This window comes from Haemorhous mexicanus, chromosome 3 (genome assembly GCF_027477595.1).
Source record: "Haemorhous mexicanus isolate bHaeMex1 chromosome 3, bHaeMex1.pri, whole genome shotgun sequence".
Taxonomy (NCBI): domain Eukaryota; kingdom Metazoa; phylum Chordata; class Aves; order Passeriformes; family Fringillidae; genus Haemorhous; species Haemorhous mexicanus.
Genome location: NC_082343.1, coordinates 91,635,140 through 91,652,351, shown reverse-complemented (window position 1 = coordinate 91,652,351; position 17,212 = coordinate 91,635,140). Strand labels below are relative to the sequence as shown.

At 34.0% G+C, this 17,212-nt stretch overlaps 1 protein-coding gene across 1 annotated transcript in view; it reads right to left on the bottom strand.

Annotated features, from left to right (window-relative positions):
• The window catches only part of EYS (eyes shut homolog), a 702,981-nt gene that overhangs the window by 335,413 nt on the left and 350,356 nt on the right, over window positions 1–17,212 (bottom strand). The window contains exons 29-30 of the mRNA XM_059842660.1: window positions 6,037–6,161; window positions 2,351–2,475 (exon numbers count right to left, since the gene is read on the bottom strand). Coding sequence (XP_059698643.1) covers window positions 2,351–2,475; window positions 6,037–6,161 — 250 coding nt within the window. The remainder of the gene's footprint in view (window positions 1–2,350; window positions 2,476–6,036; window positions 6,162–17,212) is intronic.

Genomic DNA, 17,212 nt, shown 5'->3' with positions numbered 1-17,212 from the left:
TTTCTAGAGCTCAAGAAGCATGTGTTCATTACACACTTTCCTTCAGACAAATACTTAAAAAGTCTTTCATGGCTACGTGGCTAACTATTTACACAGAACTTGGGACAACTTATATTTTATGAGATCTCTGTCAACTCTATTACATTAATGTATGATATGAAGAAACAATAGGAAGGACAAGAGAGAGCAAGGGAGAAATGTAGGCATAAAACTGAAATTACTTTTTTTACAAGTAGTATAAATTATTCGGAGTTTAAAACAGAAGAGGTTAAATTGATGGGTTTTGAGTAATTTTGATACATTCATGTTTGTTTCAATCAACTTCTTAATTTGTTTTGGCAAGCAGACAAGCTATCTGGTAAATTCATGGCATCATATAAAATCACTCACTGTGTCGGTATTCCAAAGCACAAAGGAAAAACAGCCCAATTAATATGTCAGTTTCCATGCATTTCCTTCTTGCTCTTTTCTAACTCCACACATAGAGCAAATGATCAGTTTGAGCAGGCTCATAATCGTTCTTAATCCTATAAAACTTATGTTTCATTCTGACTTTCCTGTGACAGATTAGTACATTTTTATGACTACTACATTTAATGGCAAAGAGCATTTGATTACGATTTTATGACTCATAGAAACAAAGCAGATGTGGATAACCTCCAGTGTGCATGAAGGGTACATTAAGTAGCCATAGATAAATTTGATAGCACTGAAAGTGCCTGTAAATGCTTTAACAGTTTCCATACAGCATGCAGGGGGATGGAATCATTTAGCTTGTGCAGATTTGTGTTTCAAAGCAGGTATATGTCTATAGATGGTTCCACTCAAAAAGTAAACACTTATTTCATATACCACTGACTATGCTTTTCTTCTGAAAATTTATGAGAGATTTAACAATCTATGCTTTATGATCCATAGTTTGGGTAACAGTACAGACACTGACTACAGAAGATTTACATACACACTGTAGCTGGAGCTCTTTGAATACTTATTTCTCTGTGAGTTTCACTGTTTCCCCTCCACACCTACTCATGCTTAGGAACTAGAACCCATTGATACCTAACAAATATACCTCTTGAGGTGTTTAGACCATGACTTCCTATCCTTGACTCTGAAGATAGGTATGTTAAAAATGTTTCCCCCACTGTGTTTTCTTACTTTTATATTCCTTCCCAAAGCATAGTGGAATTGGAGGGACTGAAGATGGAAAAATGAATAATGGAATAAAAAGCAAAGATGATACATCTTAAATTTCAACTGCTTCAAAGGCTTGTTACTTTTCCTTCTGCAAGGGCTTGCTTGTTCTGCAACATACTGTACAATTAATACTCAAGCTATGTACTAATAGAAAACTGCCCCCATGGGTCAAATATCTATCTAGCTCCATCATCAGTGAGCTACTAATGAATACTCTGGGAAGAGAACAGGAAGAAAACAAGCAGAGCTAGCATCTGATAACTCACCAAATATACCATTGCAACTTTTGGCAATAAGTAAATCAAAGACTCCCTGGACCAGGGTAACATTCAGAAGAGTAATTTGAATAACAATTAATCTATCCTCCTTCTAACCCATTTCTGGGTTTATTTGTACTTCTGGTCTCTACAGTGTCACACAACACTGACTTGCACCAATAAATTTTGCACTAATTGAAAAAATAATTTCTCTAAACAGATTTTAGTCTTTCTCTCTGGTGGTTTTATTTGGAATTCAGAAGTTTTTTGGGTTTTTTTTTGGTGAGACATAAATGTTAAAAAACATTGTGGACCTGATCTTCTCCATTACAATTGTTCATGTAAAATAAGCCTAAATATTTAAGGAAAAAATGAGATTATTGTAGCATAAGGATTGAACTGTTTTCCATATAAAAAGACTACGGCCTTCAAGTGATGTATCATTCATAAGTACTTGACATTATTTTGAAAGACAATGTGCTTTAGGAGACAAAAAGGCAGCAGTTACCGTGCCCTGTGGGAAGTATCAATGTTACCCATACTACTCTGTAAAATCCACCTTTCAAAAATGGTATTAATTTTTATGAAATAGTTTTTTCCTTCTCAGGATAGTTTGTCAGTAAATTTAGTCAGATTATTTGCATTGTTCAGATCCATTTTTACCTACCAAGCCCTTGTGGTAAAATACAGACTTTACAAAATTGTAGACAGAGTCACTGGAACAGGGAGAAATTGCTGGTGAATTCCTTGAAAAAAGCATATGTCACTTCTGTGATTCCATTTAGTTCAAGTAGTATATCAACAATTCCAAGCAAACTTAAAAAGAAAAAGTATTTTCTGTGCAATGTTGAACAGCCAGGTAAAAGGAAAGTTAAGAAAGAATTTCAGCATCTCACCACAAATCCTGGCTTGCAAAAACAGGAATAACCAAAGCTGGGCTCCTTCTGAACACAGATACCATGTATGCAGGGGTTGGATATGCACTCATCAACATCCAACTCACAATGGAGGCCTTCCCATCCTGTCAGAAAAAAAAGCAAAGCAAACCCCAAAGCAAGACTCATTAAAATCTACTCAGTAAATCCATTTACTGAGTATCAATGGAACAAAGGTATGGGTGACTATCATCCATTTTCACATATATAGAGATATATATTATGGGATGAATAAGAACTTTTTTTGGGCTGTGGTTTCTCAGAGTAGAAAAAAATAAAGGAAAAAAGTTTAAAAGAAAAACTCTGAGATTACTGTACCAGATCAATGAGGAGGACATTTTCTGAGCAAATACTTTGTGTTTCAACACTATGAGATTCCAGTTCATTAGTCAGATTACTGGAATTTTTATTGATATACATTCCTTACTGAAATCTCCTTTACAAGTAAGTACACCATAAAATAGAGGCTAAATTCTCATCTTGAAGCTGTGTTTTAGATCACGTAATTTAAGCCTGTCTCGAACTTGCTCCTTGTAGGCTAGGCTGAAATGGAATCAGTCCATTTGGTTGGTAAATACAAACCCAGAATTCTATAAAATATGCCTAGTTACTGAAGAGCACCAGACTTCCTGCCATGATATTCCCATTGCCCATTACAGAATTGTTTTTTCTCCATTTTATTATTTCTAAACAAACTAACAAAGAAAACCCAACAGCCCCACAAGTCCCCTAGCAGTCCTTGACTGCTACAAATCTAGTTGCCACTGTTCAGACTTTGCCTCAGAGTATTTATCAAATGGATTCACCTGCTACATTCCAGTCTTGCTTTAGTTGCCCCGGTAGAAGAGTAGCCTGCACAGTTAAAGACTTCACCATGAGCCTGCTATTAATTCTAACAGCTGCTGTTGTTGCCTTTGAGCTGTCTGAGGTGCTGTTAGAATACAGTTTCCATCTCTCCATGCTGCTTCTGCACCTGAACAGCCTGAAGCTGCAGGCACAGAACCTGAATGTGCATCTATTATTCTAAGGGTAGGGGGCCTGATACTGGGACAAGAGCTGACAAAATTCATGATCCATTGCAAAATGCATTTGTCAGAGCTAAATCCATTCCCTTTCCTGGTATCACATGCTGTCACCACATGCTTCACTTTGTTCTCTGGAGGTTTTTGGAAAGCTGCAATCATCTGCCTTGTTCCTATTTCAGTCTTGGTACTATCCCTTTTCCATTTCATTAAATTACAACAGGGAATGTGTTGAGGGGTATATCAGACTATCTGCCCAGTTGTTTCCCATTGTTGCCTTTATAGACCAAAAAGTCCCCAATCCCAGCTCCATATTTCTATAGGTGAAGCTAAGAGAAATATAAGATCTTTTATATGTGAACAGTCAAAGCCTGCAAAAAATGCCAATTTTCTTTTCTAAGTATTTCTACTTTCTCTCTCTGGATGGTATTTTTTTCTTCTAATCCCTTTCTTCACATGTGCAACTTTGAAAAAAGTTATTTCTCTCAAAGGTTCCCCTGCCTCTCCAAATTCACCCCTTTTCAGAGCCATAACCTTCTCATCTCCTCAGCCATTTTAGAGACTCAAATAACTTTGGAAAATACTGTATTAAATTTAAAAAAACCCTCAAGATATGTAAAAATTATGTATATACTTAATGCATTTGGTTTTTATTCTGTGCTTTTTACCTAATGGAAGAGTGATTTATAGATCTTTCACCCCTACTAGCACATGGTATTGTTAAAAGGAATATAAAATAAAGTCAGCCATGCTTGGGTTGGGAGGTATTTAAAACATGTTAGTTGTAGAAGTGAGTTCCAAAGCCCCAGAGGACTTTCTTCTAGTTATACCAAGACTTTCCATGTTGCACAGAGACAGCAATCACAGTTCTTGGCTTGTGACCAATTTTTAAATGCCTATATTAAAATATCTTGGATGTATTATTTTAATAAGATTTAAAAATAAGGAAAAAATAGTCTTGGCAATGTATTCTGTGTGAAGCACTTTAATGACTAAAAAATATATCTTTAAGTTTTTAAGTCATTAATATTGGTGGATATTGCAGATGGATATGGCCATATGCAGTACCTAGTGGATATGTCGTACTGAAGTTAGGTCATGACTCAGATTTTTTAAGATCAGAAAGATCTTTATTTATCTTTATCACAAATTCTGTATGAAAAAGTAAAAAAAAAAAATCATTCATTGGTTCATACATCAGAACTATAGTGTTTTTCTGACTTATCAAGTATCTCTTTGACATTAAAAAAAGTCACTAAAAAAATTAAGCTGTAATCAACATAGTCCTGCACATAATTAGCCTTTAGTAAGCAAAAGATATTTAGATTTAAGTCTTACATGTTAGAAAGTCATCCCTTATTATCAATTAAACAAATTAATAATCTGCCAAATTGACTCTAATTATACACATGCATGTATTTGCTTCAGTATCTTCCATACTTTTTTGGAATAAGATCTCTTACATATAGTTTTGTAAGCTGCATTAAAACGAATTCAGAATGAAAAAAAAAAAAAAAGCAAAATATACTAATATTCAATTCACTATGGGCTTTCTTTTAAATGTAGAACAGGAATGAGTAGAAAGACCCTAGAGAAGTTTAATGTATATATGGTCAATTTACTTCAGGAGAGTTTGCTAACATGTTTTTGCTTGTAAATTGAAACCAACAATGTGAATATATTTTGGCACAAAGTAACTAGATCAGATATATGGAGATAGCATGGGTTAACAGAATATTTATCATTCAGAATGTATCTGAATTATCCTTAAAATAACCAGTACCTTGTGTCAGTACTATCACAGAAAACATTTAGCAGCAGAAAAGAAGAAAATACTTAATAGATTTAAACTGAAAAATTAAAGTTTAAGGAGCCAGTTACTTATATATTTCTTAATTTAAGAGTAACTTATGGAGCGGGATGCTACTTATGTCTAAGGATTAGAAATCCTACTTATGGTAAGAAAAGGCTTTTTATTAGCAGACATGACAGGAGATTGCAAATAGTCCTTAACGGATTAAATTTGTGATTGCATGACAATGCAGACTGATTGTGACCTTTGCTTTTGTAAAATTTTGATAAATATTTGTAAAATATTTTCATAAATACTAAATCCCTTACATTTTTATAAGCCACTAGACCTATTTTAGTTGACCTCTGTCAGAATTAGGAAACAGTTCCCACTTTTTAAGCAAATGCCTTTTTTTCATTCTATTTATAATGTTTGAAAAAAATTTCTCTTGTTAGTTAAAGTCTCCAGAATTTCTTCTCAGTCAATCTCATTCTATAGGTAGTGAAATTATTTTGCTGTTAAACAGTGACTATTTGACAGCTTGGTCAGCAAGTAACATTAGTAAAGATCATAAACAATAAACCTGGCTCCAGATAATACTTCAGGCTCCCTCAGTGAGCTGGCTTTACTTTGAAGACTTTCTCATATGCTTACTGGAGTAGTTAATTCTTTTTAGATTTCATTCCAAAATCTTGCCAAAGAGATAGCATTTTTGTACCTTATAGTTCATATATAAGAGAGCAGCTGGATATGGATCACCAGTTTTTCTCACTAGTAACATTAATAATTCAAAACTATCATTGTTTAAGATTGCTCTGTCATATGGCAGTTACCTTGTTGACATTTACAAGTGTATCCATTGATATGATCAGCACAGGTTGAGCCATGTAGACAAGGTGATGAATTACACTCATTAACTTCTATTTCACAAAATTGTCCAGAAAATCCAGCAAGACACCTGAAGAAAACAACATTTCAAAGTGTTATACTATGCACAAACATCATGTGAAATAGCCCTTGTATGGAAACAATGTGTCTAAAATGGGTGCATTAACAAGACATCATATATTACTTTCTGTTTAAAGGTATTTTACTGGAACACTTCCAAGCTTCATGTTGTTATACATGCTGATCTTTTAAGGGGTTTATGATGGCAAAACCCATCCAAAAATTTCACATCTGGACCATAATCAAGCATAACAATCTCAAATAGAGTATACTGGTTCTATCAAGGTGAATACAAACCTTTCTTTATGTACTCTTGGAAGATTATCTACTAAAATAATTTAGCTAAGTAACTGCAGCCCATGTTTGAAATACTGCTCGCTGACAAATGTGTATTATCAAATATAAACTACAGCACAAAAGCTACTTTTCAGGGTTAATCATTATTGTAGGTATAAAATAGAAGTTTTATTAAAAAAACTCTTCTGTATTTTTGTGTCTATGTGATAATAGATATCAAAATAGTTCCATAGTTTAACATACAGCTTATAAGACTTACAAGACCTTAATGAAGTTAAAAAATCCTACTAATCTCATTGTTAAAACATGCCTTTGTGTATATACACACAGCTTTATGAAAACATGCAAATATGTTCTAAAAAACAGGGTCTCATAATGGTATTATTAAAATTTACTCTTTTGAGATGTGTTGTACATTGATATATTTCACATGAGACAATGTTTTCAACAACCACTTTTAGTAACTGCCTGGTGCACACCTTGTATGTTGTCTTGGGTCTACTGAAAAGCATAAAGGTTTATGCCTCAATAAAGAGGGAGATGAGTGCATTGGCAAAGTACTTTTGAGTAAATCCAAGTAGCCATGTCACCTACTCCTCAAGGTGCTACATTGAGAGAATTCAACATATATAATTAGAATGAGGTACTTGCCGTGCCTACCTTAGCTTTCCACATTGTAAAGCAAAAGAGGAGGATGGACCATGAAACATATGTGTGAGACACCTCCTGAGGGATTATTACTCTCTGTATCAGGAATTATACTTTGGTTTATTTTTACTGTGACTATTAGACTATGGTTGTTTCATTTCATATGGAATACACTCTGGGTAATGGCAATTTGGAATCTAACAAAAAAATAACAACAGAACAGATTTTTCAAAGTCTACATCAACTACAGATGGCAGCTATGGCATACTGCTTGGAAAATAAACAAACTGAAGCACACCCTACTATTTTTCAAATATGCAGTCACATTATATGAGATAAAGAGCATGGAAAATACACCTTAGTGAGTGTGCCATAAACCCACCTGTTTTTTGGTTTAAAAACATTTAAAAAAATTCCCTGAGAAGATACAGTTTGGTCCTTTGATCCTATATGTAAATGTCGAAGTAGTCAGAACACAACTTCACATACCCAACATGAATCACCCTAGCATTCTCCTATTCTCAGTGGAATAATGAAAGCAGAGGATGATTCTGCTCACTGAAATCTTAAATAATTTTCTTCACATACCTTTGTTTTCACACTGTTTACAAAGCATATTAAGGAAAAAAAAAAAAAAGACAAAAAAAACCCCAAAAAACCAAACAAATTGAAGGGAAGAAATTGTCCCAGATATGAAAAGGATGGAAAGAACATTCTACTAGGGGGAAAAAGGCAACTCAACACAGGGAATCTATGCCAGTTTAAATTCAATTTAACTTTAAGCTTTGGTGCAATTGTACAAATTTTATCTAAACAATAAAAAAGCATTTACAGAACAAACTGGAAAAAATGTACAGTTACATAAAATATCTGGACAGAACAACTACATTTATGTGTATCTAATGTGTGTGATCTTGATATTTTAGTATGTAAAAGTCAAACATTGAAGAAGGGTCTTTTTAAGAACTCTCCTGTTGTCTGCTTTGATTGGGCACATTTTGATATGTGGTGTGTTTGCTTGCTGAGGAGTGGACACCAGTAAAGACTAGAACAGTCTTTACTGAGCTCCTGTGGTCATAACTATTTGGAGCAAGAATGATTAGTGAAGCAGGTTGCTATAACTCCTATGGAGAATCAATAGTATGGAATCAGCTAGATATTGCAGGTTACAGCCTGGATGAACTCTGTGTAATTTCCTACTCAGAAAAGCTTGAGACTTCAGAGACTCAAGGCTCTACAAAGTCTTGAAACTTCAGAGATATAAACTATATAACTATGGGTCTAACTCATACTCTCACTGAGGTAAAAAAATATATATATTTATATATGTGTGTGTGTGTGTACATATAAATGATTGGCAAAATAACCTATTTTGTACTGTAAGCATTCCATTTATTTATTAAATTTATAATACCATATTAAGTGATTGTGGCACCACCAGAAATAGAAAAGGTTTACAAATAGAACTTTGTTTTCAAATTAAAACTTAGATGGAAGGATAAACCCATGAATATCACCTAGATATCCAGTATATCAAGTCTTACATATATCAATATGTACAAGGTGCCGTTTTTATAATGTCAGACAATCATTCAACTTACAGAATACTTTAGAATATTGGAAGCATTTAGCATACTGATGTGTTATATTTTTTGGTAAAAACTGAATACACAGTATTCAGTTTGCTTCTGTTCAAAAAGCATGATGCGATATAAAAAAGGCTTCATCACTGCAAAGACAGCCACGCTATTAACTAAATTATTCTCAGCAATTATGAAGCAACTAAAAGTGAGATAAAACAACAGCTTAGTATCAGCAGCTTTCACAAATTTCCCAAAATTGCAATAAACTTTACACTTTATTAAGAGATTTAATGAAGTTAAATTTTCTTAGGATTTGTCAAGCACTTCAATAATTTCTTAACCTATTGTTCACTCCCACCTTCCTTCATATCTACTCCTTTTTTTTAAAAAAAAGTGTTTTTGTTCTGTCGCTCCACATTCTTACTTCCCTTCTGTTATTTCTTCTAGAACATTGGAAGGGACAGAAACAGTGGAATTTAAATACTGATATTAGCAAGTTTAAGTAGATATGGTATACAGTTCTTGCTATAAATAGAAGTAAACATAACTGAAACACTTTAGAACATATTTCTATGTTTTTTTGGGGATATGAACATTCTGCAAACGAGAAACAGAGGCTTTTAGATAACTTTCATATACGGTATGATCACAAAAAATCTTGTATGTTGATTACCATCTAATAGAAAACAATTTTATGTCTTTATAAGTAAATGCATATCTAGGTTTATCCGCAAATAACTCCAAGGGCTTATCTAACAAAGTAAGCTAGTGCACTGGGAAGTCTGAGCTTTTAAACTTACAGAAGGATCAACATAAGATCAATAGTTTTGTACTGAAAGGCAGCAAAAAAAAAATAGTGCTCATTTGCTGTAAAAATAATGCATTCACAACTTATTTATGACCAGTTTTAGGGATGTTGACAAAGATCTTTCTCTTTTCTGTCATTCCCCGCAGATTTTTTTATCTCATATAAGATGCTGACATACTGTGGTGCAAATATAATCCCTTTTATGTTGTGCCTTTATATCAATCACTATCAGGAGTAATTATCTTAATTTGAGAATATGCCAAAGCAATAGCTGAACAAAAGACTGAAAAGAGAGAATTAAATGAAGGATTTTGATCTATGACAATTCTTGCTACAGTCACAGTAATTTTTTTTCTTTGTTAGTAAACTCTCAGCCTCAGAGAAAATCTACAAGAAACCAAACGTCAGCCACATTTTTCTCTACAACATTGATTTATATCCTCTTGTAACTCACTGCTCTGAGTCTGTTTTGTATCTCATCATTTGAGTCCATTTTTTAAACCTGTACCCTTTTCCTTCTCCCTCCCTCTCTTTCTTCATCTGCCTTGTGACCTTTTACAGCTTATGAATAATTTGTGTATCAGTGAGATATGAGGTTCAGAAAAAACATGGTTTCTACAACACAGAGGTTTATTAGGTTTATCTGGAGCAACGATTAACAGCAATTGTACTTAGAAGAGAATGTTTATGTGGTAACCTTTACCTGCTTATGTGACTCAGTCAACCTGGAAAAATCAATGAATTTTTTGGACCAGTCCACACGATGAAATTTTTTGGGGACATCAGTTTTTCTTTGTGAGTGTTAAACTTGATGACTTTGTTGATGTTTTGCTAATACCTCCAGGTTAGATAATGAGGATGCTGGGCAGAATAATAGATGAATGGGAAAAGCACATATCCTGAGCAAATGCCTTAGCTAAAATTGTATTTTAAATGTGCAATCTCGTTTGACATTAGTCATGATTTTTTTTTTTCCCAAATCTGCATTTTCTGTCCAAAATAAATCTAGTTAACTGCTCTACTGTAACAGGCCAGATTTGTCACTGCAAATTTACACTGGGATTGCTATACATTATTAACAAGCTATGAAAAGTCACTGGCTAAATGTCATGGACGCTGAGATATAGCAGCACCTTGGGATTCATATAGCAAACAGTTTAGTTTTAATCATCTTGGATCACAAGGTGCCTTGACATTTGCAAAGCAACTTTTTCCTTTTTAACTTCCAGTGGAATCACACCTCTATTATCTCAATCATAATTCTTAACTTCAAATGTGATTGAAAGTTTTACTGTCCAAATCAAAGAAGTGAAAAATCGATCAAACATGGACCTTATAATTCATTTAATCGATGCTCATATGCCAGCTTGGAAAAGAAAAAAGGAAGAGCAAGGAAAACCAGATAATTTGACCAGCTTCAGAATTATTAGAGACATTTCCTGTGAAATACATAACCCTTAGCACTACTGAGGCATGACCTTCATGAGAAAAATTAGCACTACAAACTTCTGCAGAACCTTTTTAATTTTAAAGAAAAAATGAGTAAGAGCACTGATTAATTTTAAATATACCTACCATTATAACATGATTTCTTAAAGCTTTATAATTTTGGCAAGGTGGAATTTTTCTAGAGTGCTAAAAAAAAAATTCAGTCTTTATCATACTTTAGTCTCTAACAGCTAACCTTTTGGATAGTAAATTTCAATTTACTGGAAGCCAATGCATTATTTTTGCCCCTTTAAGTAGGGTTATTCACAGACAAAATATAAAAAAACAAACATCATTTTATTTAACTGATTTTTCTCTTTCAAGATAAACAAGAACAAACCAAAATCCTGGCCCTATCACCATTAGTTTGAAAAATAAAATGTCTCATTTGATGTTCATAAAGTTTTGAATGTTCAGATCTTTTTATTTCTTTCAAATTTAGTTGCTCTAATTTATGTGTGTTCTTTTTTCTTATCTTACACATCTGCCTGTCTATATTAGCTCAATACACCCATAAAAAAATGTTGCCTCATAAATGAATATATATTCATATATATGTGAAGAACTGTCATCAGATTACACAATGAATGACCACAAAAATCCATTCCTCATTATCCCTAAACCACCTGGGGAAAGGAGAAAGAAGTACAGGAGTTGGGAAAAAGGAGTGAACTTAAGCCTGTGAAAAAGAGTTTGATGGAATTGTGGAGCAAAGATGGTTTATTTTTTGTCTTTTTTTTTTCTTTTCTCCTGACCATCCTATTCTATTTGAAATTGTCAATAAATTTAATTTTCCCCAAGTCAAGACTTTTAGCCAGTAGTTCCCGGTGTTTATTTAGACCTCTGAGTTTCTCCATCTTATTTTCTCTCCACATCCTACTGAGAAGAAGAAGTGAAAGAGCAGCTGGGTGGCATCTGGTAACTAGCCAAGTTTAAGCCACTAGAAGGTTCTGTGCTTTTTCAATGATTTCTACATAAGTGAAATTCTCAATTTATTTTCCTACCTCAAGAATTAATCCTGTTTATGGCAATTAAGATAAGGCCTCTTCAGAGCTTGCCAGAACCTTGGTAAGGAGCCTATCTCAGAAAACACTAATATAACATGAATTGACTCACAAACTGATCTGTACTTAAGGCAAATTCTGTAAAAAATGAAAAATCAAACAAAAACTTTAAGGCAGAATTATAAAATAAAATTCTCAGGAATTATTTTGGTTTGGTTTTTTTTCTATTTCTTACAATACTACAGTTGATTATAACATTGAACTTGTTCACATAAAAAAATCTATTGGCAGTAAAATCTGTTATAGCATTCTTGTTTCATCAGTCAGGTTACTGAAACTTTTGCTGTATTTGTTTCATTAAAAGTGAGATTAATAGCTATGGCATGTTACTGTGAAGCTGATAGAATAGTAAGAGAGGAAGTTTCTATAATTATCTAATAATGGCCAAGCTCTTCATTGCTTTAGAATTAACTTTTATAGGCAAGTCACTTCAACTGAGAAACCTTTTTTCAAATGTTCCACTATTCCAAGCTTTGCATCATGCATTTTAAACAACTTTCATAGTGAGCTTTACCATGGCCTTCAAGGAACACAAAAAACATGGGTGCTGGACAGGTCACCTAATGAGCTTAGCTTGGCAGTCACCATCCCATGCAGGTTTTACTGGCTACAGATTTTAGGCTTTTATCATATTACACTCAGATACAGGAATTCCCTAAGAAACACTGAAAAAAGGAAGGTGTCGCATGAAAGTAGATTATCTGCTGTGTGGTCATCCATCTAGTCTGAAGACTGTGGATGCTGCTGATGAAGCAGCAGACAAGCCAATCAATGTGTATGATGCTAAATAAATACATAAATAAATAAATAAATATGTGTTCTACTGCTCTTGGAGTCTGAAAAATTGAGAGGAGAAAAAAAGAGCATTGACTTCTGTGTGCACATCTATGTGAACTCAGTGATTTCTGGGATCCTGTGTTGGATCAGCATGGATCTTTTTGGTACTGTGGCTTCACTAATGGGTTAAACTGATTGTCTTCCTAAAACAAATGGCTCTGAGTTCAAAGTAATATGAGTCAGCTCCCTTATCACTAATACTACTGAAAATTTCTTCTCCTGATATAGTGTGAAGCATGTTTCTATGGAGAGAACATGAGAAAGCAGCCACTAAGGAATTTACAGAAATCTCCTCAGAGCTTTTCTCAGATTATTATCTCTAAAACCCTTCTCAAAGGTGATACTGTGATTGTTAATTTTAGAATACTGACAATGAAGCTTTCCCCAAGCTACAAGTAGAGCATATCATGGTACTTTTTAAAATTTCCTTTTCCTCCTCTGTATTCTCCTTGGATGTACAGTCTAGAATGAAGCAAGTTTATTTACTCCGATGAAAAAATTCCCATAGAATGAAGTAAAAATACATTATTGATCTCTATGATGGTCGGGAAATATTAGTTCTATTTTAAAGCATATTCAATATTAATCAAAAAGAAAAAATAGTATTAGCACACTTGAGTATATATTTTGTTTTAAAGGGTATTCTATTTATTCATCTAAAGTTCTGTTCTTATCATATCAGAATCAGAGTCCCTATTACAGATCTCTAATCTGAAATAACAAGAGACAACCTTTTTTCTTTCTGCTGTCTTTCTTAGACTATGGGAGAAATAATTCAATTATTAATGTAATTTAGAGTGGTATGAAAATAATTACTAGAAAAAAATTAATTTGAAAAAAGCAGTACCCCATATAGTCCAAGAATCCCAAGTTCAGATCTTGTAATTTTTCTGGTTCTGATAGTCAGGAACTTCTCCATATTCATCATTAGTTTATATTGAATATCTTTCAAAGGTAAAATTGAATATCTTTCAAAGGTAATTAATAGTGCCATTCTCATGGAGAACTACTTTTAGAGCAGGAGCTACAAACCACAAGGTTGGAACCTTATCCATATGTTAACTTTTAACAGCCCCATATTTTCACTAACAATGAGAACTTATCATAGGCTTACAAGAGTGTCTGACTGATTCAAGGATATCAGACATTTGATACATAATTATAAATGTATAATTTCCTGTGATTTATACTCACAGGGGTAAATGTAAGAAAGAATGAATGGATACATCAATGTTTTGCAAAGAATGAAGGAAACTGAAGAAGTTTATTCTTTATCCCCGTGGAAAGGTGATCCTATTAGCATATTGAACTGGATATACTATAGTGCAAGGCATCCTTCTTCACACAGTAGGAATGTTGCATGTAAAACCCCAAAACAGATTCCGATTTTTTAGACAGGATTGGAGTTGGAAGCTTTGCAACTTTTCAGCTTTCTTTTTTTCAACTTCATCTATCTTCTTAACTTGTAAAATGATTAATAGAACAGAGAACTAATTATGTCTGCAGAAAAAAAGAAAAATACCATAGAATCATAGGACAGTAAGGAATATTTTAAGAGCTTTATTCCTGAGTATAATAAGTGCAATGTGGACTATATAAAACTACTTTTTAACTACTCTGAACACACAGTGCCACCCTAGAAATAGTTGACACTTTAATTAAATTAATAAATTAATGTATGTCAAATTAGAGTCTTTATTCTCAAAGAATGTTTTGGGACAATCACAACACATACTAAACATTTGCTAATAAAAAGTTCCATTCTTTCTAAGGTCATTCTCATTATAAAAGATGTTAAACTTTCTCAGTCCACTTGGATTCAGTCTTTATTTTCCCTATGAGAAAGGCAGATTTTACTGCCAGTAAAAGCTCCCACTGTGCTTAACATGAACGTTCTTATTAGGTGATAAATTATGTACCTGCTAAATCACAGTTGGTGGGGTGTGACAGCGTTAAAGGAAAGGTTAATCTGTGGAATATCAGGCTACAATGAATACAGTAAAATAACCAGAATGGCTAAGCCTTGATGAAAATATATTAGAGCTAAGACACTCCTTTCTTTATTTTATTAACCTACCCAGATGAAACTATATGCATTTCTTCACACAGCAGTAGTGTGGGCAGAATTAAAGGAGGAGCAGGAATGCGTGTGTGTGTGTGTGGGTGTGTGTGTCTGTGCTTGTCTCCTTGTAGAACTGATGAAAAGCCACCATTCAGCTGTTTGCTAAAATAATCCATATTTGCAGCGAGATTTCATATAGAAGAAAGCTAACATCTGGTCAATCCTTTCTCAAACAGAATCTCTCTAAGCTTTTTACTAATAGTACTTATACATAAAGGAATAAGTTAAGACAGGTCCTTAGCTGATGTAAACTACTATAATATCAGTCTTGACATACCTCTCTGCTATCCAGACACTCATTCAAAATCCAGAAAAGATTAATATCAGACATTTTTTTCATATTCTTCGTTTTCTTGTCCAATGTTCTTGGTTTAAATTAGCTCCTGTGTGCATGACTGTGTGTACATGACTGTGTTGAGAACCATGCATAAGAAAATGTATGATTTTAGTTATTAGAGTTTACGAAATAAGTTAAGAGCTCACAAAATGCTACAGGAGAACAGGAGAAGGGAGCTGTCAACCCATCTGTAATAAATGTTCTGTACCACTTCAGTTTAATTTTTTAGGTATTATTTAAGACCTCTGCCCTTTCCAATTCTGATAATACAGATAAAATACTCATAATGCAGAATTGTGAGCACCTCATTAGCAGCCTGCTACTGCTTGTCAAGACCAACCTCCCTACTCCCCATAGTTTATTGCTAGAATCCCCAGGGATCATTTCACAGGGGATGTCTCAGCTGATTCTTGTTGTTAATCATTTTGGCTATGAATTCTTAAAAGACAAGTGAAGTGTAACAAATTCCATTTCAGCATATATTTTCAGTTTTTAAAAATAATATCTACACAGTTTTTCCTGTGTCTCACTTTTGTAGTCCTTTAGTTCAGTAAACATGGTCTTACTGAACAAGAAACCACAGGGTTTGTTCTTACACTGCAAGGATGTAGACTGGGGCTTATCAAGCCTGATTTGTCTGGACTTGTCTTACGCTTGCCTGGAGCTTTGTTTTAGCTTTTTTTAGGTCTAGCAGGCTCATTTCTAATTTGTTTGAGTTTTTATTTTCACCATACAATGGCATGCTGATATGTCTCTTTTTATAATAATTCCAATATAGCTCAAATAGTGATAGCAAGTATTATTCGAGTGACACTTTTCTTTGTGCATAGAATAAATTATGGGGTATTGTGGAGGAAAATCCTGTATAACAGTTGAGATTATACATTTGAAACTGGGTGAAAATGTCTTTAGGAGTAATAGAAGACAAGCTTCCAACAAAACATCACTTACATAAAAAAATTCAGATGTAACACAAAAAAGCAAAAGAAACACAGTATAGGACATGTTAGAAAATGCTTTAAATATCCCCTAGTATAAGCCCCTCAAGTACAAGAAAGAAGAAGCCCCCACTGCGTTCCCTTGGCAAAAGATTCAGGATGACAAGGCACCATAACCCCTTCCCCCTGAATGAAACAAATGGAAGTAATTCTTCACTTTACATACAAAGCAGTAAATTCTTCACTTTACATACAAAGCATGTCTCTTGTCCAGTTGAGACACTGAAGTTTTAATATGACATACTAGTAGAGGCAAAAAGACTTAAAATTTAGTTGAACTTTTTTTTCCTCAGCTCTTGCTCATATCTGTAGTGCATTCTACACCTACGGACTCTGCTGGGTGCTTCTAGTATTAAGCACTATGAAGTTTGGAAACACTGGCAAAAACTAATCCCTTCCTAACACAGACTAACTTACAAAAGTGAAGCAATAGTGTCACCTGGAAAAAATGCTACTTCACATAATACCAGGTTGGAAGCAACCTCAAGGATCATCTGATCCAACATTTCTTGGCAGAACACTGTTTGGACAAGATGCCTCAGCACCCTGTACAGTTAAATCTTAAAAGTATCCAATACTGTCCAATCCATCACTTCCTTATCAAAATTATTCTGATGGCTGATTGTTTTCATAGCAAAAAATTGTCCTTGTGTGTCCAACAAGAATCTCCTCAGGAGCAACTTGTACTCATGAGCTCCCATCTTTTCCATGTGATTCCATGAAAAAAGAGTCTCCACGTTCTTTGTAGCCACCCTTTGGATACTGGAACATGGTAATAAGGCCCTGTAAGCCCCTCACCTAAGCCTTCTTTACTCAAAACTGACCATACTCTGTTCTCTTAGCCTTTCCTCATAAGGCAGGCTTACCAGTCCACGATCG